Below are 27,927 nucleotides of genomic sequence, written 5' to 3' on the forward strand. Positions count from 1 at the left end.
GGGCTCTCTGCTCAGCAGGGAGCCTGCTTCCCTATCTCTCTCTCTCTCTGCCTGCCTCTCCATCTACTTGTAATTTCTCTCTGTCAAATTAATAAATAAAATCTTTAAAAAAAAAAAAAAAAGAAAAGAAAGGAAGTTATTGCTGGAATGTAAGACCCAACTGAGTTTTGTCTCTTGATTTCTCTATAAAGTATCAGAAATATAAGGAAATATAATTTCCTTATAATCCCAAGGAAATATAATCATTAAGAATTAGTATAATTAATCAGTCTTTAGAGATATATTGTCAGAGAAAGTTCATAGCAAAATATATTCATAACAGTGAATAGAGCTTTTTAGATGTGTTTTATATTTTTCCCTATGTGAATATGGTAGATTGCTGGCAAAAAATGGCGCTAATAATTCCTCATTCTCCTGTATACATGTTTTTTTTCCAATGATCTTGCTTCTCTTTGCATCAAGAGGTGGAATCTTTTTCTCCATCCCTTAAATCTAAGTTATTTCATGTGACTTGCTTTGACAAATGACATATTTAGCAATCATGACTCAAAGAGAAGCTTGAAAGGTGCTCGCCCGCTAGGGCTTCCCTCTCTTGCTGCTGGGAACCCTTCTGGTACAGTCAACAAGCCTGGGCTAGCCCACTGGATGAACAGAGGCCACAGGGAGAAATGTCCCAGAACCAGCAGGTCCAGTTGATGTCATGCAGAGTAGATGAGCCATCCCAGACAACCTGCCTCTAACTGCCCCATGCACAGAATCATGAGCAAATAAATGTTTTAAGTATTAGGGTAGTTTGTTATAGAACAAAAGCTAATTGATTCAGTAATCAATTTCTAAATCTCAATATTTTACATCAATTCTAAGAACACATAGGTTTGATATGAATGGTTATAAGAACCATTCAAATCTATTTCTGTACCCAATTTTATATTTTGAAAAAAGTTACCTTTTGAACATGTAACTCCACATCTTGCTGTGTACAGCTTCCAATTTTCTGATTCACTTTTCTCACTACACCTTCTACATCTACGATGCTCTCTTTGTTAATGCTGTCAAAAGAAAAAATTCCCAATTTTAATCATCTCATCAGAGGTGTCAGAATTCATTTGGTGTTTCAACAGTAAAGCCGAAATATTAAACTCTTTTTTAATACAGTAAGCCACTTGAGATAAAGCCAGTCTATTTAACCTATTTACAATAAGCTACTATGCAGTACACCTTGTGAGATTTTTTGAAGAGATGATTTTCTAGATGCCATAATTTAGTTACCATTCATAAAATACTCTGAGCCTAAATGGCAAGGACCAGCACTGAACTGTGAAAAGTAGAAAATTCTTTCAATTATTTATTAAAGAACATTTTCCTTCCTATAGTTGAAACTTACAAAGATCAGCATTTCCTGTAAGGAGAAGCATGGGCTTTAATAAATGCAATTACTGGTATGTAATGGAATTGAATAATAGAAGAAGGTCAACTGAAAAGATTTCAAGGTAATAAAAGGGCATTAGCTTGCTGTAATTAAGCCCTCCATGCCTGTAGTTTCTGAGTATACATTGTCATTGGATTTATGGCAAACAGCCTATAGGATTGTGCGACTCCATTTAAGAATGTCTACATGAAGCTCAATATACATTAAATCGGTCACCTGGGCAGTTGAATTCTATAACAAACTTGAATTTTGAACATAGGATATTCAAATTCTGAAATATAAAATTATGAAGCTTATTAAGCTCACCAATTGATTATTTTTTGATCTCTCGTACATAGCCAAGGGATAAAGGGTATAATCCAAAATGGTGGTTCTCATACAAAATGTACCAGTTTTACTTTTGTATTATTGTACAGCCAGAATGTATCGTAATGTATTTGTGGAAAAGCTTAAGATTAAACTTTCAGTTCTTGGGCAGTGATGTCAGCATCACAGCAGCTCAACTGGCCCAAACTATCAATGTAAAACTACCAATTAAAAATCTCAGGTGGTAACTGGAGCTGCAGAAGTGAGGTGTGGTGAAAAGAGAAGAAGGAACTAAAATGCAAAAGTGGTAACTGGGAGAGTGGAGTTCCTGACACAGCTGGCACAACAGAAAGGGCAAACATGCATCAAGAAAATCTGTTCTGGGGGAGCCTGGGTAGCTCAGTGGGTTAAAGCCTCTGCCTTTGGCTCAGGTCATGATCTCAGGGTCCTGGGATGGAGCCCCACATCAGGCTCTCTGCGCAGCATGGAACCTGCTTCTCTTCCTCTCTCTGCCTGCCTCTCTGCCTACTTGTGATCTGTCAAATAAATAAATAAAATTTTAAAAAAGAAAAAAAAAAGAAAATCTGTTCTGGACTCCCTGTTTATCTGCTATGTCATATGTCACTTAACTTTTATATTAGCCTTTCATAGCTTAAGTGCCAACCCAGAATCCTGCAAAATGAATGACAAGAATCTAAACAAAATGAAACAAAAGCAAAAAAGCAAAGCAAAACAAAACAAAACAAAAAGGAAAGAAAAAGAAAATTTAATTTTCATAGGAAAAGTTCTATTTATTCTGATAAGGAATTGGGTCTTTAGTAGTTGCAGTGCCACTTGACGAGATTTCAGAAATCCAACAATGCTTATTTTACCCAAGAGAATACCACTGTCCATTTCCTTTCTTTCTTTCTTTCTTTTTTTTAAAAAGATTTTATTTATTTATTTATTTATTTGACAGAGAGAGATCACAAGCAGGAAGAGAGGCAGGTGAGAGAGAGAGGGGGGGGGGGAGCAGGCTTCCTGCTGAGCCGAGAGCCCCATGGGGGGCTCGATCCCAAGACCCTGAGATCATGATCTGAGGCAAAGGCAGAGGCTTAACCCACTGAGCCACGCAGGTGCCCCCACAGTCCATTTCAATTAACATTTGCTCAGGTTTGGAAAAGGATCAAAATGAGGTTAAGAGGGTAAAAAGTGGTGAAGAAAGGAAGAAAAAATTTCATTTCACTTTACTACACTGTCTAGAACTCTGTATGGCTGATACTAACTTAAAAAAAAACCCAACATTGTACATATTTCTTACAAGTTTTATGAGTCTCCTGTGCACTGAAGAATCTCAGAATTTATTGTGGCATATATATATATATATATATATATATATATATATTAAAGATTTTATTTATTTATTTGACAGAGAGAGATCACAAGTAGGCAGAGAGGCAGGCAGAGAGAGAGGAAGAAGCAGGCTCCCTGCTGAGCAGAAAGCCTGATGCGGGACTCGATCCCAGGACCCTGAGATCATGACCTGAGCCGAAGGCAGCGGCTTAACCCACTGAGCAACCCAGGCGCCCTATTGTGGTATATTTTTAAATGGCTTTCTAACACTGGCTATCTAGTGTTAGAATGCAGTCATTGAATCTCTCTTCAGTATGATTTCCATTTACCAGTTGCTTCTTTTGATTGAATGAGAACACTTGATACCTGAGTATATGATTTAGGCTACGTGAGGATACTGTTGCTTAGTTTACACATTTCTCTTAGGAAGGCCTTCTCTTCCTTACTGATCAGTGTGCGTCATCGATAACCTTGCTTCATCGATAACCTGTTCTGACCCAACCAGACCTCCACTCTGCTACATTCCTGCTATGACCCTGGCCTTCAAGGGTCATCCCCTTAGTAAGAGGCCTTCCATTATCAGAAAGTCTTCTTCAAGCCAACTCAAGTTATCTGCTCTCAAAGACTGAGCATTAAGCTGATATCCTTCTAGAAAAATTTGGGATGTGATCTGACACTCTGTCCTAAAGGGCCAATTAAAGAAAATAATAGTTTCATTTTTCCTCAAAAGTACCAGATCACTTCTTTTATCTAGGACCTGAAACTTGTAACTAGGTCTATGTTTAGTACTTTTATTTAATTAGGTAATATTATGGAATAAAATACTTGAGCAGCTAAACAAAAATAACCACTATTTTAAACATTGTTTCTAGCACCAAACAAGTCATAAAAGGAAGTTCCGAAAACCCAACCTGTTTTTTAAACTGGGCCACAGATAGACTTCTATCACAGATTAGTCTACTGAATCAATTAGAAAGAAGGTAAAATTAACCAGATACAGAGCATGCTTAAAATTAATTTTTTTGCCCTTCCAATCTCAGTATTATCTCCTCACTATACCTAGAAGCTATATGCTGTTAACAGAATAGTCTCTTCAGATATAAGTAACCCCATTCCATGATTTTTTTAAACTCTGAATAATTTAGCTCTAATATCTCTATAACTCCATCCACATCTATATCTAGTTATTATTATTTATCTGTAGACTTGAATGAATTCAGTAGAAATAGTATTATAATCAAAGAGATCTGTAAAAAAGGGTCACACTAGAACTTACTAGTTAGCTTTAGTAAAGCATTAATGAGGGTTTTATCTATGTGTGTATATAATTAGAGTCAATGCAAGAGAGGGATAGGAATACTTGAATAAGCTACTGCTAGTAGAAGGATGAAATTCTACTTTTTAGAAAAAGCCTAATTAATATGATTTTAACTGATATTGCATGTTAAGATGGCTTAAAACTTTGAAGCATGTATACGATAGTTTGCTGTCATAAAGAGATTCTGTTAAAGTTTCAGGTTTATATTTTGAAACTAATACGGCTCTATACCCCTATTTTCAAGGAGGGTTATGTTCAAACAGACAACTAAAAAGCCTTGGGTTTTTCGAGGATACCGCAGGAAAAAAATCCACAGCAGAAAGCAGAGAACTTCTGGGAACTATCTGACTGTAAAAGAAATGGGTGAAGTAAATTAGACACATCCTTCCGACAGCTAAGTCGGCTTTCTTTATTATTACCACCACCTCCCAAAACACACTACTACTTCATTGTTTCACGCCTCTTCCACTTTCCAACCACCCTTCTCACCTGCAGAAAACTAATCACTCTACAAATAAATTAGTTATAGCCTTGATTTAAAAAAATACCTTAATAGGCTATCCTATTCATGTCATCCACTAGGAACTGTCAACAATCAGTCTAATAGTTTACTTCCAACTTATGCTGTCCCTAGAAAATAAAATTGCTGGGCGCCTGTGTGGCTCAGTCAGTTATGGCATCCAACTCTTGATTTCAGCTCAGGTCATGATCTCAGGGTTGGAAGATCTGGCCCCACAGTGGGCTCTGCACTCAGTCTGCTTGAGAGTCTTTTTCTCCGTCTCCCTTTGCCCCTCCCCTCATTCATGCTTGCTCTCTTGCTCTCTAAAATAAATAAATAAAATATTAAAAAAGATAAAATGGTAAAAACCATCCTTTTTTAAAGTATTTTATAAAAATATTTTGAGTTCGCTATCAAGTTTTTTTTTTTTTTTTTTTTTTAAAGAAATGCTATAGGGGCGCCTGGGTGGCTCAGTGGATTAAGCCGCTGCCTTCGGCTCAGGTCATGATCTCAGGGTCCTGGGATCGAGTCCCGCATCGGGCTCTCTGCTCAGCAGGGAGCCTGCTTCCCTCTCTCTCTCTCTGCCTGCTTCTCTGTCTACTGTGATCTCTCTCTGTCAAATAAATAAATAAAATCTTTTAAAAAAAAAAGAAATGCTATAATATATGAATAATTCAATTATAAAACATGCAACTTGGGAGAAAAACAAACAGTACTCCATTATCTGAAGGAATAAAATCCCATCCTTCCAACCTGAATGCCATATAGTTCACTACTCAGGGCCTCACCAATTACCTCAGGGACACTTTCAACATCTGTAGTTTTATCTATCTTGATTATAAATTTTCGTACCTACATACATAACCTAAGAAGCAACAAATTAAAAAAGAAGTCTAACAGAACTATTAGAAGTAGGCACAAGTATTGTATATAGCTGACTGCTGAAGAATATATATTAAAAAATAAACAGGAAAGTAACAAAGAACCACTTCGCATAGTCATAGATGGTCATTATAATGGTCCTCTGTCGTTAAAAAAAAAAAAAACTTTTAAAAAAGGAGGAACGTACAAAATAGACTTCAAACCATTCTGTTAAAATCGTCAGAATAGTTTCAGTACTTAAAGGAGGTAACGTTCATAGCATCAAATTATGTACTAATGAATAATGCCTTATTCTTCAATGTTGCCAAAAATTAAAAAAATTCTTAGTTTATCTCTGTGGTGTCCTGAATTCTTGCTCTCAAGTCTTTGCTCCCCTATGCTAGTAGTATTCATCCACACCTTTGCTATAGATTCCAGGTGGACAGAAGGTAATTTTTTGCCTCTTGGTTTTGGGTTTGGCCATATGACTTGCTTTATCAATGACATATCAGTGGATATGATGCCAACAAAGGCTTGAAATGTGCTTGTGCAGTGGAACTTGCCTTTCAGCATTCCTGCTTTTCTACATAAGATGATATCTCAAGTAGCTGTTGGTCCAAGGAAGCTCAGAAGCAGAAGGGGCAGACCAGGACACAAACCATAGCTCCAAAATGAGCCTAGATGAGCTGAAATCTTGCGCACCCACAGATGTGTGAGCAAGAGTTCAAGGTTTATTATTATACGCTGCTGAATTTTTACTATTGGTCAAATATACAATACATACAACTTCACCATTTTGACCACTGTTAGGTGTATAATTCAGTGGCATTCACAACGTTGTGCAGCTACCACCACTACCCTTTTCTGGAACTTTTTCATTATCCCAGAAACAATGTACTAATTAAACAATTAACTCTCCACTAATTCCAACTACCACCCACGCCAACCTCACCTCCTCGTAACTTCTATTCTACTGTCTCTATGAACTTAGTTACTCTAGGTACCTCAGGTATGTGAAACAATAATATTTGTCCTTTTGTGTCTGACTTACTTCACATGACATAAAGTTTTCAAGGTTCGTTTGTATTATTGCTTGTATCAGAACTTCATTCCTTTTTAAGTCTGAATAATATTTTGCTATATGTACATAATATATTTTGTTTATCCATTCATCTGTTGCTGGACATTTGGGCTGTTTTCTATTTAGGTTATTGTGGATCATGCTGCTATGAACAACAGCATAAAAGTATCTTTTTTTTAAAAAAAGATTTTATTTATTTGACAGAGAGAGACACAGAGAGGGAACACAAGCAGGGGAAGTAGGAGAGGGAGAAGCAGGATTCCCAAGCAGAGAGCCTGATGCAGGGCTTGATTCCAGGACCCTGGGATCATGACCCGAGCTGAAGGCAGATGCTCGATGACTGAGCCACTTGCATGTCCCAGCATATAAGTATCTGTTTGAGTCCCCACTTTCAATTTTTTTGGGTATCTATCTAGAAGTGGAATTGCTGGATCATATGATAATTTTATGTTTAACTTTCTGAGGAGCAGGTATATTGTCTTCCACAGCAACAGTACCATCTTACATTCCCATCAGCAATGCACAAGGGTTCCAATTTCTCTACATTACTAACACTCATTATTTTTCCTTTTGTGGGGGGTAGGGTAACAGTTGTCCTAATGGATATGAAGTGATATCTCATTGTAGTTTTGGTTTGCATTTCCCAGATGACTAGTGATGTTGAGTATCTTTTCATGTGCTTATTGGCTATCTGTGTATCTTCTTTGGATAAAGTCTTTTGTTTAAGTCTTTTGCCCCATTCTGGAATTGGGTTGTTGTTCTTATAAGTTTTCAGAGTTTTTATATATTCTGGATATTAATCCTTTATCAGGTATTTGACTTGCAAATATTTTCTCCCATTCTGTGGGCTGTGTTTTCACTCTCTTGATAGTGCCCTTTGATGCATAAAATGTTGTAGTTTCAATGAAGTCAAATTAATCTCGATTTGTTATGTTACTTCTACTTTTGGTGTTACACCTAAGAAATCACTGCTAAATCCAATGTCATAAAGTTTCTGGCCTATGTTTTCTTCTTAGAGTTTTATAGTTTCAGCTCTTATATTTAGGTATATTTAGGTAATTAATCTTTTTTTTTTTTTTAAAGATTTTATTTATTTATTTGACAGAGAAATCACAAGTAGATGGAGAGGCAGGCAGAGAGAGAGGGAAGCAGGCTTCCCGCTGAGCAGAGAGCCCGATGTGGGACTCGATCCCAGGACCCTGAGATCATGACCTGAGCCGAAGGCAGCGGCTTAACCCACTGAGCCACCCAGGCGCCCCTCTTTTTTTTTTTTTTTTAAAGATTTTATTTATTTTTTTGAGCGAGAGAGAAAGAATGAAAAAGAAAGGGAGAGCATGAGAAGGGGGAGGGTCAGAGGGAGAAGCAGACTCCCTGTAGAGCAGGGATACCGATGCTGAGCTCGATCCCAGGACTTCAGGATCATGACCTGGGCTGAAGGCAGTCGCTTAACCAACTAAGCTACCCTGACGCCCCTTGATCCTTTTTTTTTTTTTCCTCCCCCTTGATCCTTTTTTAAAAAAAAGATTTTATTTATTTATTTGCCAGAGAAAGAGAGCACAAGCAGGGGGAGGGAGAGGCAGGCTCCCTGCTGAGCAAAGAGCCTGATGCAGGACTCAATCCCAGGACCTGAGCTGAAAGCAGATGCTTAACCAACTGAGCCACCCAGGTGTCCTGGTAATTGATCCATTTTCAGTTAATTTTTATATATGGAGTATGGTAAGGTCTTTGGTATATGGATACCTAGTTTTCCTAGCACCATTTGTTGAAAAGACCATCCTTTCCCTATTAAAAGGTCTTGGTACCCTTGTCAAAATCCCGTTGGCCATTTAAGCCAGGGTTTGTTTATGGGCTCTTTCTTCTATTCCATTGGTTTATATGTCTATCCTTATGTTAGTACCACACACTTCTGATTACTGTAGTTTTGTAGAAGTTCTGAAATCAGGGAGTGCAAATCCTCCAAATTTGTTCTTTTTTTTTTTTTCAAAACTGTTTTGGCTGTTCTGGGCCCCTTGAGAGTACACATGAATTTTAACATGGTTTTTTCCTATTTCTGCAAAAAATGCCACAGGGATTTTTGAAAGGGATTGCACTGAATCTGAGATCATGACCTGAGCGAATGGAAGCTGCTTAACTGAGCCACCCAGGTACCCCTATTTTATTTATTTTGAAATTATATATATGTAATCCTAAACATAAGTATTATCCTTAGATAAACATAAACTCAGGGTAAGGTTTATAATTAGCAACAGTGAATGCAGATTCATACTTTACAGTTTTCCTGGTAATTCCTTATTTGGGAACAATTCATCTTGTCCAATCTCATTAGATTCTCCTCTCCCCCACTCTTTCTCTCTCTCTCTCTCTCTTTCTCTCTCACACACACACACACACACACACACACAGCAGTGCAGAATGTGGTTGAAACAAAGATCTATAAGAGTAGAAGTGTCAGCATTAACATTTTCTCATATGTGCTTATATTTTAAATTTTATCTTCCATCTGTGATCTCTTGGTAGAAAGTTAAAAAGCCACTAGTCCCTTTTCAGTTTATTATTTTAATATGTATAAATAAATATAATCTCCCAAAAGCAAAGTGAAGCAAAATAAACTGCAATTAGTTACAATATGCCAAAGGGAATTGGTTAGGGTACAAGTATTAACTCCTTTTTATTACTGGAATCTTGCAGTCTTGCTTAGAGACCTTGCACACTATACGTGACATGTGGCCTTCTGAGATACAATCCAAGTAACAGTCCCAGTGTTCATCTATAAATGAACTAGTAAAAAACTCAAATTTTTTCCTACTTTTTATTTTTTAATTATTTTTTTTTCTTTCCTACTTTTTAAGTAACAGAACGAAGTAAGGAAGGGAAATAAATAGCAGATTAATTATCTTCTTTCCCTTAATGGTCAATCTTGAGCAAAATGCACTGTGAAGATGACTGGGATAGAGAACAAGAATCATAAGCACCGAGAAAAGGTTGTTGGAATAGGTGATTTATAGGGCACCAGTTTCATTTCTATATAGCACAGAAGTGAAAAAATATTTAACAGCATATAACCCTAGTCAAAGAGATCACCATCCTGCATATAAATGGTAGAGAAATGGATCTGGGAAAGAAGTACTTCATCCACCTCTTGTTGCTGGGTCCCAGTGTGAGGTGCTGACTCTGGCAAGTTCTCCTGGAGAACAAGGAAGAATTACCTCCAATTTATACTCATGAACTTCCCCTCATTGGTGAGGGATGGGAAATGGCAGGGTTTGTGTCTATATTTCAAAGATTTTATTTATTTGTCAGAGAGAGAGAAAGAGTTAAAAAAAAAAGAGAGCGTGAGCGAGCGAGCGAGCGAGCACATGCACGAGAGTGGCAGGCAGCCAGAGAAGCAGGGAGCCTGAAGCAGGCCTTGATCCTAGGACCCCGGGATCATGACCTGAGCTGGAGGCAGATGCTTAACTGACTGAGCCACCCAGGTGTCCCTGCTCTTATGTTTTAAAGTTATTTTTGAAAAACTGTTTTTTATATATTGTCTCAAGAACTTATTATTATAAAAGAATAAACTTATTTATTATTATAAATTCTAATGTTAAATAATCATTTAAATTTAAAAGTTTAATTCTCCCATCATATACCCAATCTCATCTTCCTTTAATCATGGTTTACTATTTGGTCTATACTCCTCCAAATTTTTTCTCCTTTGCAAAAAATATGGAATGCTTCATAAATTTTGTGTTGTTCTTCTACAGTAGTTTTGCTCATTCTCCTATTTTTTTTAATGTTAAAGAAGTAGGAGTTTTATTTTTTACAGAACAAAACTGATCTTTATATATATATGTATATATATATATATAAATGCCTAAAATATAAATATATATAAACATATATAAATGCCTTTAGATATATAAATGCTATAAATTTATATATTATATATATATATATATATATATATATATATATATATAATATGCCTGTATTTATTCTTGTATCGCTTACCAATTTTCTTTTATGTTCCAGTTCCTGTGTAAGGTGCTTTACACATACACTACTTCACTTAAGCTTCTCAAAGGCCTATGAGATAAATATGACCACCATTTTATAGCTGAGAAAACTGAGACTCTACAAGAGGTCAAGTAAGTAGGCTAAGATCATACAGTAGTAAGATCATGTACTGGCTGCTACACTAGATGGTTCTGTTCTGTTACAGACTCAAGATATAGCACTGCATTTTAAATACTCCAGAATGCATCATGAGCTCACTTTGAAATAATACATTCTCATTCTTAGGTGCTCACAACCTGCCACATTCCTTTATAATTTATGAGAAAGCAATTGGAAGTAACAAGCCCTTCACAAATGGTTTTCAAAATGCTCAAGAATCATACTATCTTAACACTGATGCATCTTGATGTCCTCTTATTGCCAGCTTCTACAGAAGTTCATTAAATCTTTGTATAAAGCAATATGATGTTATTAACGTTATATAACTTAGCAGTTAATCCCAGGGTGCCTGGGTAGCTCAGCTGGTTAAGCATCTGATTCTTGATTTCAGCTCAGGTCATGATCTCAGGGTCATGAGATCAAACCCGGCATTGGCCTCTGTGCTCAGTGGGGAGTCTGCTTGAGACTGTCCCTTTCCCTCCCCCCATCCCACATACTCTTCTCCCTCTCTCTCTAATAATAAAAAAGTAAATCTTAAAAGAAAAAAAAAAAAAAGAAATCCCATAAATTGAGAATTTCTGACAGCAGATTTTAGATCTACCTTTGAAAGCACATCTTTATCAAAGTTTTCAATACAAATATTGAACTCGACAGGACCAAATATAAAAGTTCAATCAGTAAGTATCTCACTCCAACAAAGAGGTATATACCATCTATGTACAGTTTTTCAAAGAGCTACAATCCACAGCAGTATAATGACCTAGCCTATATTCACCAATTTATTATCCACATGATGCTCAAGGAATACCCACATGCCCATTCCCTCTGGGCCTCGAGTGTATATGATATACACATACACTTCCACCACAGCCCCTGTAGCTTGTCTTTGCATGTGGCTGTTAATCTATTTTGCCTTCTTCTCAAATTAAGTTCCTTATGTCATACATGTGTCATGGTATTCCCAAGCCCAGCAGAGTGCCTGGACCAGAGGAGGTGCTAAACAAGTTTTCTAAATCTGTGAGATTTCTTCAGAGCATTATTTTGATATTCTACAATTCTAAAAGTTAATGCAGCAAACTGAAATTTCAACGTTCCAACTAAGTAAAATACCTATTTTTAGATGAAAGATCTAGAAAGGAAAGAAAACGTACAAACCTGTATGCAGCTAGGTGACTCACAGAATGAAAAATACACTTGTGACTCACCAGCTACCAATAAATCACTTAACCACAATGACTAATATGAAGAAAAAGAAAACAAAACACGTGTGTACACAACTAACAGTCCAAAAAAGCCTCCCCCCCCACCGCCCCCCAAATCCAAACATTTCTATGCTGGGTGGGAAGAAGGGTGCTACAAAAGTACAAACAGCAAAAATATAATTTTTAACTTTAACAAGTGGTATTCAAATTAACTGTACCCCTTTATAGTAGTCACAACAACTTTGGCTTGAAACGTTTTTCTCCCCCAAATTTTTAAATTAGAAAAAATGGAACTAAGACCATTGAAGGAAATATTACAGATCACTTAGCCAGTTGGACCTTAAACTTGCTGTTCCTTTTTTTTCTTTTAGCTAGAAACTTTAAGCACTGTATTTACATTCACTGTGTTGCTTAATAGCAGTCAATACAAAAAGGCTTGTAGAGTTGCCTCTAAAAAAAAATTTTATCTTTACAAAACTCAACCATAACTAACATAACACTACTGTCTTCATTACAGTAAAATGTCCCTAAATAAAAAATAATTTTAAAAAGAAATAAAGAATGACTTCTCATCTCAACTCAAACACAAGCTATTAACTATTGGAAAATTAATGTCAACATAAGATGGAGATCCAGAAACACAGGCCTGGATAGGTATCCTATCTTCCTGCTTCCAGACAAATTTCATTTAAGGACCACAAAGCATTTTGGATACACAATCAAGAACCTCTTCTTAAAGATCTCTAGGGAATGAGATGTGCCAACCTTCCTATGTAACTCATTTAGTTGTTTCATTTTTATATGCATTCAACCATGAGAAAATTGATCTTTCCAACAAATTGATTAAAATAATGTGCTGAAGAGTGCTCTGGCACTTAAAGCCAATTAGTGAGTCAACTTTTCAGATTAGTATATTGATGAATTGGATATTCCTAGGAAAGATAAGCGGGGAAAACAACTGACCCCATATTAAGTGCTAATGTTGCTCTTAAGGAATACATTCAAAAGCTAGAAACTGCTAGTGGTACAATCTAGTTAGTAAGGCAAAGATAAGCACCTCAGATTTAATATCTAAAGTAAATGCTAAGATAGTCCTCCACTTAAGATATTAAAAGTGACCTCATATTTTGCCTTCTAAATGATTGGGAAACCCCAGCTGGAACTATCTGATTTGATATTTTTAATAGTGGAGTCTTTGCTTTTTTCCACCTGGTATATGACCAGAGGGAATAGAGTTAAATGTTGGGCCTAATGGAATTAACATATAAATACCATTATTTCTGTTGTGTAGGAGTTCACATGTTTTAAATGTCCAGTCTCTTAGGGTAGCCCTATTCAAAATGGAAACACCTTGAGAATAAACAAACAGTCCTTAGCACTCCTCTGAAGACAATCGCAAGCATTTCACAGATAAGAACCAAGACAAAATGAGTATTAACTGAATATTAGAAATGGCCTTTTTCTCATGGACATATTTTTAAGCACGCTATTTTCCAAATTGAAGACTCTAGCAGAAAGGGTGGTTAGCAGATTCACTAACTAAGCTGCTATGTTTCCAATGTGAATGTATTAGTAAATATTCATTTGAATTACCTCATGCTTTGTTGGTCCTCAAATTTCTAAAGCTAAAAACATCTAAAAGTAAGGAGTTTTGCTTCATTTAAATAAGTAACAGAATCCACCAGAATTTTTATGTTGTTGTTCATGTGCTGTTTTTAATCATAATACAAGGCTGATGATATATTAAGCAACAGAAGTCATAGCGTTTTCCAAACTTTTCTTTTCTAATTATAATTTTAGTTAGAAACCAAGGGATCAAGAGGAATGAGATACTGAGAGTTCAGTGAAACAATAAAAACAGGGGCAGCCTATAAACCTCTATTTTCATTATAAAGGAGGACACATTCCACTAGGCCTGGCTTAGGAATAAAAATCAACTGTTGTGTCACAAATACACAATATACTCCTTAATGTCGATGTTATATTATGGGATCAGGAGTCCATGGGGCTGGGTAGTTTGTAGAGCATTCATAGGGTGAAAGAAAGGTAGGCAGGTAAGGATGCAGTGGGTGTAGTTCTGGGAATGGGACTGGGTTGCACGAGGTCAGAAGAGGGTAGAAATAGTAGGACAAAAGGAGGAGACTGGTAAAAAGACCAGAAGTCTTGATGAGGTCCAAAAGAAGATTAGTAGGCATGGGATAGGTACAAAATTGGAAATTATGGTTAGAGAGAATTGCCATTGAGTTTAAAATTAAGTTCTAAGGAACAAAATCCAAGTGGTGGCCACAGGAGTGAGTTATTAAAATGAATAGTGAAGGGGTGCCTGGGTGACTCAGTCGTTAAGTGTCTGCCTTCAGCTCAGGTCATGACCTCCAGGATCCCAGAGCCTTGCATTGGACTCCCTGCTCGGTGGGGAGCCTGCTTCTCCCGCTCCCATTCTCTCTGCTTGTATTCCCTTTCTCGCAGTGTCTCTATCAAATAAATAAATAAAATCTTTTTTAAGAACTAAAATGAATAGTGAAGCTAGTGGAGAAGTAAGGAATTTTAAGTCCACACTATTTATTCCAAATGAATACCTAAAGACATTTACAATGAGATGACTTGAAATGAGAGGAATATACTACTACCAGCCAGGAATATAAAATGGCTTTGAGTAAAATATCCTATTTCATTCAGTCTTTGGAACTCCATGAACTCAAAAGGCTAGAACTTCTCTCCAGTTTACTCAGCATAGATAAACTTAGGTAATACTGCTAGCTGTCTATTCAAACCCACTCCCCTTGTCTTCACGGCTAACAGAGTCCCATTCCCATTCAGTATCCACTTCTATTGGTAAAGCATTCTAAGAGAAGGGGAACCCATCACAGGTCCAGGGTAGGTTGTGTTTAGCCCCAGTCCATCCGGGGAATTTAGTCCAGACTGAGGGTGACATTTTCCATTTTCCACACAGTATTTCACACTGGAAACTCTGAAGTAATTTTCCATTTCTTTCTTTTCCTCACCCCCACACATCAGCAGTCAGTAAACAGATAAGACTCATGTTTTTACCCACTCACTGGGCAAACAAGGTTCTCTCTTTTAAGAGTACTATCAGTTTTGCTATTAATACTTGTTTTGAAAATGTTAAATCCAACACAATCGATATAATCGGTATTAGTTTGAGCATAAGTTTGAGCCTTCCTTTGCCAGATTTCATCAGTGAGAAACACAGTAGAGACAACTGTACTCAGGTGAACTTAAAACACACACCTCAAACATCTACGTTACATGCCACACCTGTCCACATCTGGCAGTACAATTTGCTTTCAGGTTTCAAACAGCCTTCCTTCTACCACTTCACAACAGTTTACAAGCCGCAACTCTCTGCCACCCATTTACACAAGGATACAGCATTTTTTCTTAAAGCCTTTTATTTATTTGAGAGAGACAGAGTGAGAGCATGAGCGGGGGGCGGGGGACGGGCAGAATTGGTGGACTTATTTTTCACATCGGTTGCAAACACTATATGGTTGCTTTGTTGACTGACTCTTACTTCTCACAAGAGTGCTAATGTGTAAGATGCACTGTGTGGCAGTGCTGATGATAAGAAAAAAAGACAAAAGGTGAAGCAAAAGTAGATGCATCTACTGAATCTGCCTAGTGAATTTTAGGTTTCATGTTTATAATTACAGCTATCAGATATTTTTCATATTGAAATTATTTAAGAAAAATAACTATCTTTGCAAACAAACTCTTTAGTTTCTAACCCCCCAACCCTTCCCCACCCCAAACTGTCTCTGTTTTAACAGCATGCTTTTTAAAAATGGGATGACTTCTCAGGAAGGCAGCTACTGCTTCATGGTAGAGACAAGTACACTAGTATTAATGATGGCTAGTAAAAAAAATTAATTTCTCCTTTGGAACTGTTTTTAGCATTAACTTATGACTCAACATAAAATATTTTTTATTACTTTATAATCAGTTATACTTTTAAAACAAAAATTATTATAGTATTATTTTTCACAAGTTTTGGTTCTCAACTCAGGCAGTACCTAAAAGTCATTATCACCATGAGAAATCAAAATAGGTATCTACTAAAAAAAAAAAAAAAAAAAAAAAAAAGGTACCTACTTATCTATCTATCTATCTATCTATCTATCATCAATCAACTATATATCAGAAAAAACTAGACACTGTATAAAAAGATACTGTTGAGGTAAAAACCATTACTTTGAGACCTAAAGCATTTCCCAGGCATTAATATATTTCAATGACAGTAAGGTTGTATTCTAAGTAAGCTATATTAAGGAGGGCTCTGAACCACTATTATTAGACTATCTCAGAGAAGCAGGATGACCTAGGAGGAATGTGAGCCCTAGAATCAGAGACCTTACACTTAGCATTTAAATTTCAATTTCTTCAGCTATAAAAAGACATTTAAAAAAGTGTCTATACCTCATAGTGCTGCTGTGAGGATCAAGGGCAAAGTGCAAGTATGGCATTTTGCAGCTTCATACTTAGTATATAGGAATATTTAATTATTACTGCTGCTATTGTTATAAGCAATAATATTAATAATATTGTTGTAATTTGCCTGTACATCAGACTCTGATGCACTGGATCCCAGTATGTATAAAATTCATGTTAGGCACTGGAAAGGCTTGGCAAGATAAAGGAAGGGCAGTCACTATAATGAATTTTAATTATAGATTATTTCTTAAACATTTTTTCTTAAAAATTAAAAATGATATTTCATGGGGAGGAGCCAAGATGGCAGAGGAGTAGGAGACTTCAATTTCATCTGGTCCCAGGAATTCAGCTAGATAGTTATCAAACCATTCTGAACACCTACAAACTCAACTGGAGAATGAAAAAAAAATAGCAGCAACTTAATGAACAGAAAAGCAACCACGTTCTAGAAGGCAGGAGGTGTGGAGAAGTGAATCTGAGGCAACATATGGGAACGACAGACTGGGAGGAGGGGAAGGGGCCTCTCTGTCAGCCAGCTCCCAGCAAGTGAGAGAGCAGAGGAGCACAAAATCAACTTTCAGAAGTCTGCTCCACAGAGGGACATCGCTTCAGTGGCTAAGATGGGAATGGAACCCTTGCTGGGATGGTGTGGTCTCAGGATCGTTGGGATCACAGGAAGACTGGGGGTGCCTGAGTGTGACAGAGCACCCAGGTATCACAAGGAAGCCAGCTGTCAACAGTGTGTCCAGGAGTGGGATCTCAGCTCAGGGTTGCCATAAACCATGATCTGCAGCACAGTTGGTCTGCTGCTCTTTAAGCCAGGGCCCAACAAGCAGCAGAACCGAGGAGATTCCCCTTCCTTCCTTGGGAAGAGCAGCACGGGAGTGCACCCCAGGAATCTGCTGGGCTTGGAGATTCTGAACAGGACCATGTGCCAGAGACAGAAATGGATGGTCATAGGCTGGATGGGCACAGAGTACGGACACAGACCAGGGAGACAGGAGTGATGGACTGGTTTTCTCTGAGAGTGCAATGAGAAGTGGGGCCCTGAGCTCTTGGCTCCTCTGGGGCCAGAGACTGGGAGGCCACCATTTTCATTCATATCCTCTAAAGCTGTGCTAAAACCTTCAAGGAACAAAAGCTACAGAGAGAAAACTGGAGCAGATAACTTAGCCTTGCCCCTAGCAAGGGTGGTGCAACTCTGCCCAGGGCAAAGACATTTGAGAATCACTGCAACAGGCTCCTCCCACAGAAGATCAGCAAGAACATTCAGCCAAGACCAAGTTTAACAATAAATGAGAACTGCATAATTCCAGAGCTAGGGGAATACAGCTCATAAAATTCATGGCTTTATTCTCATGATTCTTTAGTCTCTCAAATTTAATTTAAAAAATTTTCTTCCTTTTCTCTTTCTCTTTTTTTTTGAATTATTCTTCTTTCCTTTCCAACCAACTTCTTATCAATTCCTTTTTAAAAATCTTTTTAAATTTTCACAGTTATGGTCATAGTCTATCCGTTCATTATATTTAACCTTATTTTTGCATATATATACATATTCTTCTTTCCTTAAAATTTTGGGATACAGTTTCTTTGAACAGACCAAAATACACCCAAAATCCAGTGTATTGCTCTGTTCTATTCACCAGCCTGATCATATATATATATTTTTTCTTTTTTCTTTCTTTTCCTCTCAGTTTTAGGTCCGGTTTGTTTAGTGTACACTTCTCTGGGGTTGTTATTACACTTCAGCATTTTCTTCTCTCTCTCTCTCTTTTTTTTTAAGATTATTTATTTATTTATTTGACAGACAGAGATCACAAGTAGGCAGAGAGGCAGCCAGAGAGAGAAAGGAGGAAGCAGGCTCCCTGCTGAGCAGAGAGCCCAATGTGGAGCTTGATTCCAGGACCCTGAGATCATGATCTGAGCCGAAGGCAGAGGCTTTAACCCACTGAGCCACCCAGGCGCCCCCAGCATTTTCTTCTCTTGTTCATCTATTCTCTCAACAAAAGGACAAAACAGAAAAACCCACCTCAAAAAAGAGAATGAGAGGCAGTACTGACTGCCAGAGACCTAATCAATGTGGACATTAGTAAGACATGGTGGGGGGGTGCTGGGTGGCTCAGTGGGTTAAAGCCTCTGCCTTCAGCCCAGGTCATGATCCCAGGGTCCTGGGACTGAGCCCTGCATTAGGCTCTCTGCTTGGCAGGGAGCCTGCTTCCTCTTCTCTCACTCTGCCTGCTTCTCTGCCTACTTGTGATCTCTGTCAAATTAAAAAAAAAAAAGAAACTTATGGGGTGCCTGGGTGGCTCAGTGGGTTAAAGGCTCTGCCTTCGGCTCAGGTTATGATCCCAGAGTCCTGGGATCGAGCCCCTTGTTGGGCTCTCTGCTCAGCAGGGAGCCTGCTTCTTCCTCTCTCTCTGCTTGCTTCTGTGCCTATTAGTGATCTCTGTCAAATAAATAAATAAAATCTTTAAAAAATATAAGACATCAGAACAAGAGTTCAGAATAACAATTATAAAGATACTAGCTGGGTTTGAAAAAAGCAAAGAAGACACTAAAGAATCCCTTTCTGGAGAAACAAAATCTAACCAAGTCAAAATCAAAAAGGCAATTAATGGGGCGCCTGGGTGGCTCAGTGGGTTAAGCCGCTGCCTTCGGCTCAGGTCATGATCTCAGGGTCCTGGGATCGAGTCCCACATCGGGCTCTCTGCTCAGCAGGGAGCCTGCTTCCCTTCCTCTCTCTCTGCCTGCCTCTCTGCCTACTTGTGATCTCTCTCTCTGTCAAATAAATAAATAAATCTTAAAAAAAAAAAAGGCAATTAATGAGGTACAATAAAAAAATTTTAAAAAGCAAATAAATGAGGTACAATAAAAAATGGAGGCTCTAGCTGCTAGGATAACTGAGGCAGAAGAGAGAATTAGTAATAGAGAAGACCAAATGATGGGAGAATTAAGAAGCTGAGAAAAAGAGAGATAAACAACTACTGGATCTTGATGGGAGAATTTGAGAGGTAAGTGATACCCTAAAGTGAAACAATATTAGAATAATTCGGATCCCAGAAGAAGAAAGAGAGAGAGGGGCAGAAGGTATATTAGAAGAAATTATAGCAGAGAACTTCCCTAATTTGGGGAAGAAAGAGGCATCAAAATCCAGGAGGCACAGAAAACCCCCCTCAAAATCAATAAAAGTAGGTCAACACTTGGATATCTAATAGAAAAACTTACAAATCTCAGAGACAGAGAAAATCCTGGCAGCAGCTTGGAACAATAGGTCTGTAACCTACAACAGTAGAAACATTAGATAGGCAGCAGACCTATCCACAGAGACCTGGTATGATATATTCAGGGTACTAAATGAGAATATGCAGCCAATAATACTTTATCCAGCTAGACTGTCATTGAAAATAGAAGGAGAGATAAAAAACCTCTAGGACATACAAAACTAAAAGAAACTGCAATCACCAAACTAGACGTATAAAAAAATATTGAAAGGGGTCCTGTCCTCTAAGCAAAGAGTCCAAAGTAACATAGACCAGAAAGGAGCAGAGACTATATACACAGTAACAGTCACCTTACAGATAATACAATGGCACAAAATTCATATCTTTCAATAATTAGCGTGAATGTAAATGGGCTAAGTACCCCAATCAAAAGACACAAGTGTCAGGTTGGATAAAAAAGCAAGACCCATCAATACGCTGTCTGCAAGAGACTCATTTTTAACCCAAAGACACCTCCAGATTTAAAGTGAGCAGATGGAAAATGATTTATTATGCTAATGGACATCAAAAGAAAGCCAGGTGGCAATCCTTTGATCATACAAATTTGATTTTAAACCAAAGACTATAATAAGAGATGAGGAAGAATACTACATCATACTTAGAGTCTATCTAACAACAAATCTAACAGTTGTAAAGATTTATGCCCCTAACATGGGAGCAGCCAATTATATAAGCCAATTAATCACAAAATCAAAGAAACACATCAATAATAATAAAATAACAGTCAGGGACTTTAAATGGATAGATTTAGCAAAAGATCTACAAGGAAATATGGGCTATAAATGACATACTGGACCAGGTGGACTTCACATATCTCCTCAGAACTTTCCATCCCAAAGAAACAGAATAAACATTCTTCTCTATTGCTATGGAACATTCTCCAGAATAGATCACATCCTGGGTCACAAATCAGGTCTCAACCAGCACCAAAAGACTGGATCATTCCCTGCATATTTTCAGACCATGATGCTTTGAAACTTGAACTCAATCACAAGAGGGAAGTTGGAAAGATCTCAAATACATGAAGGCTAAAGAGCATCCTACTAAAAAATGAATGGGCCAATGAGGAAATTAAAGAAGAATTTTAAAAAAATTCATGGAAACAAATGAAAATTAAAACACAACTGTTCAAAATCCTCGGGGTACAGCAAAGGTGGTCCTAAGAGGGAGGTATATAGCAAGACAAGCCTTTCTCAAGAAACAAGGAAGGTCTCAAGTATACAACCTAACTTTATACCTTACAGAGCTGGAAAAAGAACAGCAAATAAAGCCTAAACCCAGCAAGAGAAGAGAAATAATAAAGATCAGAGTAGAAATCAATGAAATAGAAACCAGAAGAACAGAGGAACAGATCAACGAAACTAAGAGCTGGTTCTTTGAAAGAATTAGTAAGACTAATAACCCTCTGGCCAGATTTATTTCAAAAAGAAAAGAGAAAGGACCCAAATAAATAAAATCATGAATGAAAGAGGCGACATCAAACCAACAGCAAAGAAATACAAATAATTGTAAGAACATATTATGAGTAACTATATGCCAACAAATTAGACAATCTGAAAGAAATGGATGCATTCCTAGAGATGTATAAACTATCACAACTGAACCAGGAAGAAATAGGAAAGTTAAACAGACCTATAATGAACAAAGAAATTAAAGCAGTAATCAAAAATCGCCCAACAAACAAGTGCCCAGGGCCAGATGGCTTCCCAGGGTAATTCTACTAAACATTTAAGAAGAATTAATACCTATTCTTCTGAAACTGTTCTAAAAAATAGAAATGGAAGGAAAACTTCCAAACTCATTTGATGAGGCCAGCATTACCTTGATCCCCAAACCAGAGAAAGACCCCCTCAAAAAGGAGGATTATAGACCAATATCCCTGATGAACATGGATGCAAAAATTCTTACCAAAATACTAGTCAATAGGATCCAACAGTACATTACAAGGATTATTAACCATGACCAAGTGGGATTTGCTCCTGGGTTGTAAGGTTGGTTCAACATCTGCAAATCAATCAATGTGATAGCTACATCAATAAAAGAAAAGGACAAGAACCATATGATACTCTTAACAGAAGCAGAAAAAGTATGTGACAAAGTACAGAATCCTTTCTTGATTAAAACTCTTCACAGTGTAGGGATGGAGGGTACATACCTCAATATCATTAAAGCCATCTATGAAAAACCCACAGTGAATATCATTCCCAATGGGGAAAAACTGACAGCTCTTCCCCTAAGGTTAGGAACATGGCAGGGATGTCCGCTATCACCACTGCTGTTCAACACAGTACTAGAAGTCCTAGCGTTAGCAATCCAGACAACAAAAAGAAATAAAAGGCATCTGAATCGGCAAAGTCGTCAAACTATCACTCTTTGCAGATGATATAATACTTTATGTAGAAAACCCGAAAGACTCTACCCCGAACTGCTAGAACTCATAGAGGAATTCAGTAAAGTAGAAGGATATAAAATCAATGCACAGAAATCAGTAGCATTTCTATGCACCAACAATGAGACAGAAGAAAAAGAAATTAAGGAGTCTATTCCATTTACAATTGTTAAAAAAAAAACAAAAAACTATAAGATACCTAGGAATAAATCTAACCAAAGAAAAAAAGAATCTGTACTCTGAAAACTATAGAATACTCATGAAAGAAATTGAGAAAGACACAAAGAAATGGAAAAAATGTTCCATGCTCATGGACTAGAAGAACAAATACTAGTCAGTAAAGATAATTTTTAGGAAAAGGGATTTTGAAAGATGAAGAAAAAAGCAAACACAATTTCCCCCCTAAAACAGTTCTGAAAGTTCTTTAAAATTCATATTATAACCTCACTTGATTTATTATTATTATTCATGAAAAGAACAGGTAATTTTTAAAGTAAAATTTTTCTATTCTTGATTTTCTTCTTTAAAAATTGGCACTCTGAACATAAGATCATTCTACATGTTGTCAGAAACAACATGTGCCGCAGACTTCTGTTACCAAGAAAGATCAGGATTTCAGTACTACTTGAGAAGTACAGTCTAAAGTCACGTAAAAAAGACAAGCTGACCTATCAGGGGCATGAAATCATGTTTCTAAGAAAATTATCAAATAACTACAAAAATTAAAAACTCATCATTTTTACATGGATGGACCTAGAGGGGTATTATGCTAAGTGAAATAAGTCCGACAAAGACAAACACCATGTGATTTCACTTACATGTGGAATCTAAAAAACGAAACAAATAACAAAGAAAGAAATGAAGCAGAAATAGAACCATAAATATAAAGAACAAACTGGTAGTTGTGGGAGGAGGGGGCAGGGAATGTGAGGATGAGCAAAAAAAAGGTGAAGGGGAGTAAGGGCTTCCAGTGATGGAACAAGGAAGTCACAGAGTCAATGGTATTGTAATAACATAAGGTGACATTGTATGGTGACAGATGGTAGCTACACTTGGTGGTTAGCATAGTATAATACACAGAGTTCCTGAATCACCACACTGTATACCTTAACTAATGTTAGTGTGCCAGACATATTTCAACTTAAAAAATATATGTATTTTTTGCCACAGTCTTAGTCATGAGAATTTTCCTCTTTCACTAGGTAGCAAAGTTATTAACACACTTATTCTTAATTACTCAGGCTAGATACTTTAACATATGAGTAGTGCCAAAAGTTAAATAATTAATGTAAGTACCACATGTTAAGTCTATTCTATAAAACTGGCTTCATTCATTTGTATATAACCAAAGGCTTTAAAATTTGCAACAGCTCTATTATGAAAACATCTTTTCCCACACATTACTAGTTATATAAAGTCCATTTTGGGGGTGGGGGGGACAGAGACTAAAATAGATACATGTTCTTTGCTTAAAAAAAAAAAAAATCTGGGTCACAATTTAATTGTTAAGTTGAATTACATCTAGATCTTGAGTTTTACTTCAGGATTATGAAAGCCAGGCTAACTTATCTAAATTCTTGCCTTGCCTAAGAGAAAGTTCACACTTACACTTTATCATTTATACGAAAACCCTTCTTTAATTTATGTATTATGAGGACAGTAGTGAACTAAGTTCTATTTGGGAGAACATTTGCAAGTAGCTTTGCCAGCTAGAAAGTGTTGGCTGATCTCTGATAATGGCCAATTGCTGTTGGTCAAGTTGCAGGAGTTTGAGAAGATCCAAAATAATAAGAAATAACTATTTGTGGACTACTTTACTTCTAAAGATATCATGTGAATTCACTGTCCTTTTGTCAGTAGGATATCTCTTATTAAAAATTAAGGGTAAGTGGAAATTTCAAAAGATTTTTAGACTAGAATATTTTCTTTAGGAATGTAACACTTTAAGGTTATAATGCAATTTAATGGAAACACACGCTCTATTTAAAACTGTCAGCTTTATCTATTGGTTTTCAGAGCCAATTTAACACATAAAAGACAAAAGCCGTAATGATTATTGTTGATTTGAAATTGGCTTTTTCCCAGTATTTTTCAGTATTTTAAATATAATTTAGCATATATGTCTATGGTTACCAGAGGCTCTATTTATAGAAGGCTCTGTGTGGAAAGTTTATTTCTAGGGACCACGCTTATTTATGTCCCACTTCACAGGACTGACCTTAGAAGGCTAGCTGACAACGTACCCCATAAGCACACACCCTTATAGACCATGAGATGAAAGCAGTAAACCTACTCACCAAAAGATACCGACAAAGAGATAGAAGTCTCTGGGTAGCAGGACTGGGAGACAGAGTGAGATGGGACTACTGTATCAGTAATACAAATACTACTGAGTTCTTCAGTGAACTGATGTCATTAGTGGCACTGGAGTTTTTAAACCAGAGTACAGATACTGCTGTGATACAATAAAACTAAATCTGATACCCATACCAGTTACATCCACTACATGTAGAACACTAAGGGAGTCGGGGAGGGCCCAAATGTAAGTTAGGATGTTAAATTAGATCATTTTTTAGTTCCTTTCTAGTTGTAAAATTGATGATTCTATGTATATAGATATACATATTCATCTTTGAAAGCATACAACAAAAGAACAGAGATAAAAATCAATAGTAAAATTTAACAATTATACCAGATTTAATTTCTTTGGAAAAAATTTATGCCTATGAAGTATGCTATTATTTAAAATATAGAGATCAGCCATTTTCCCAAATCTTCTTTGATCATTATCATGGAAATAAAATTCTGAGTAAACTGAGAAAAACACAAACAAAACTATCAACATTACCAATAATTACTACCTTAGAACTACAGCATAACAAGCACTACACTACATCCTGCCTCTTGCAAACGTAACAAAACAATCATTTCTACAGGAACTCTGAGCCAGACAGCAAAACTTGTGGGGAGGGGGGGGCGACGAGTGGGTTGATTTTACTTTTCTTTAACCCTTTTGATGTCAAAGTTAAAAGCTGTAAAATGTTATGACATTTGTTTTACTTCCTTTAGGAGGGAATCATTTGCAAAACTACACTCTTATTTTATATGCTTTTAGTTTTCAGTTAGAAAACTTGTTGCTTAATATGCAAATCTCAAACTGGGGGAGGGAGGTAGGAACTGAAGCTCAACAAACACAACAAAAAAAAGTTGCTTCGCTATGTTGAGGCTGCCAGGCTTTTTGTTACTCTACTTGAAAGTAAATGTGACTTGTCTGTACAGAGTGCTGCTTCAGCAGTTCCAAATGAATTTCAAGCCTGTGCTCCATATTTTCTCTTTTGTAAGTTTAATGTATTCAGCAATACTGAACTGACAATTTAAATAACTACATTTTTAAACAAACGAAGCATTGATGTTAATGTATGAAAATGGTCCAAACCCCTGGGAGTCTTGGTTCCCACCATTGTTTATTCTGACAACAGGATATAATTGCTTACTTACTTGGCAGCAAATTTAACCATCTGCTTGCTTGCATGGTCTCCCACAGCCACAAGCGCCTGGACATTAAACTGCTGCTGACGTAGGACCAAGAAACACTGCTTTCCTGAATAAGACAGAAAGAACACAAGTGTATTAAGGACATGCTACTTCAAGTTTTTACAAAGAAGAAAAATGTTTCTCTACTTTAAAACTGAGCCACAATTTACTATACTCATCAGGCCCGTACATATGTGTATCCAGCTTCCATATACTCATACTGTTAGAAACCCAAGTTCCCTCTATGGTAATGAAATTGCCATAATTCCTTCTATGGTAATGAAAATGTTTTTAACATGTTATGAGAACACAGGCAAATCACCAATTTCAAAAAAATATTATAAATCAGAAAATTATTTGGTCATTGCATTGATTAAACAATTTCAAGTAACTTCAGATCACTTTAAACATTCATTCAATATCAAGTGTACACAGGCAAAGGCACTGTGCTAACCACTATGGGATCTTCAATGATGAAGCCACAGAAGTGCTAATAAAGTGCTTAGTACTGAGAACACAAGCATTCTGTGCAGGTGGTCCATTTTACTTCTCACCAAAGTATATTTTAAAGAGCACCTAGAAAGGTTAATTTCATCCATGTTCTATTTTCCTCTGTTTTCCCTTATCATCTTCCTTGTCCTTTTTCTAAGAGTTCCACATTTTCCTCTTTAAATTTTTTTTTTTTTTAGGATTTTATTTGAGTGAGAGAGAGCGAGAGCACAAGAGAGCACAGGCTGGGAAAGCTGCAGAGGGAGAGGGAGAAGCAGGCTCCACGCTGAGCAGGGAGCCCAACACAGGGCTCAAAGCAAGGCTCTAACTTAGTAGCCTAGGATCATGGCCTGAGCCAAAGGCAGATGTTTAACCAACTGAGCCACCCAGATCCTTCTCCAAATAACTTACTTTGCATATAAAAGATCATTCCACTTATCCTCTACAATCAGTTTTATTTTTACATATTGTGGGTCTCCCCTCTTTTCATAAGGAACTGCCATTCCCTATTCTTAATAGGGAACTACTAAAAATATCAAAAAATATTGTTCATAATATTCAGTGACGATTTATCCTTGTGACATCCTTTTTCTCTAAAGCAGACTCTTCTTAAGTCTCTCATCAAGTTTTGGGAAATTACTTCCTCATAAAATGAGTTAAATTTTTACAAGACCACTTCTCTTATCAGACTGTTTTATAGAACATCAAAAGAAGATTTCAGTTTTTAAAATCCTTGCAACCCCCCCACAAAATGCAAGCAGATTTATAATCATTACTTTCAACATACAGTATTTTGAAACACAAATCAGACCACAATCATGAGTCTAAAAAAAAAAAAAAGAAAAAAGGTTGTAAACAAAGTGCCAACAGAAACACAATCTATGGATTTCAGAGTAATATATGACTGACATATTTTTAAGCACCAAATATACACTTATTTTCCCTTTCCTTTGAAGTATGATTCAGTCATAAAGTAAAATCTTAAAAAAGAAAGTTACACTTTCTAAACACATTCAAGGGGATTTAAAGATACTGAATGGATAAAGATTGTTACCGTGGAGAAATCTGCAGGTGGATCAAAATGACATTATCCTCGGAACTACTAAAACCAGAGAATGTTTGATAAACTTTTAACAGAATGTTTTTGTGAAATGGAAGAGAATGTGATTTAGTAAGTATATTAGCTGTTCTACTAGTGCAGATAGGCAGCAATGACCTAGCCGCACTACAAGGCCATGCTGTGATGAACTCCAATGCTATAGGAAAGACCTTAAGAGAATGGAGCTCTACAGGACTTAACACAAACAGCACATGAAAATGTCTCTTGGTCAGCACTAGGGGGTAATACTTTGTGTAAGGGTTGGTAAAGAGTAAAAGCTTTGAAATCAAAAGACCTAGGATCCTATCCTGTCACTTCCTAGGAAGAGGCCTGAGAGAAAATTACTGAACTACTTTATGCCTTAGTTCTTCGTCTGCAAAATGGAGAAAGTAATAGTACGCTTTTACGTTTTATTTTCCCCTATAATCTTGAGGATTATACAGGTAATATATTTAGAGTTGTGACACACCCAATTAATATCATTAATTAATGTTAATTAT

General features: G+C 36.8%; 1 protein-coding gene across 1 annotated transcript in view; it reads right to left on the reverse strand.

Moving 5' to 3' along the window:
* DARS1 (aspartyl-tRNA synthetase 1) overlaps positions 1-27,927 on the reverse strand; it is a 63,096-nt gene that overhangs the window by 20,979 nt on the left and 14,190 nt on the right. The window contains exons 4-5 of the mRNA XM_004774251.3: positions 25,804-25,906; positions 947-1,049 (exon numbers count right to left, since the gene is read on the reverse strand). Of these exons, the coding sequence (XP_004774308.1) occupies positions 947-1,049; positions 25,804-25,906 (206 nt within the window). The remainder of the gene's footprint in view (positions 1-946; positions 1,050-25,803; positions 25,907-27,927) is intronic.

Source organism: Mustela putorius, unplaced genomic scaffold (assembly GCF_011764305.1).
Source record: "Mustela putorius furo isolate JIRA1106 unplaced genomic scaffold, ASM1176430v1.1 tig00003867_pilon_pilon_pilon, whole genome shotgun sequence".
NCBI classification, from domain to species: domain Eukaryota; kingdom Metazoa; phylum Chordata; class Mammalia; order Carnivora; family Mustelidae; genus Mustela; species Mustela putorius.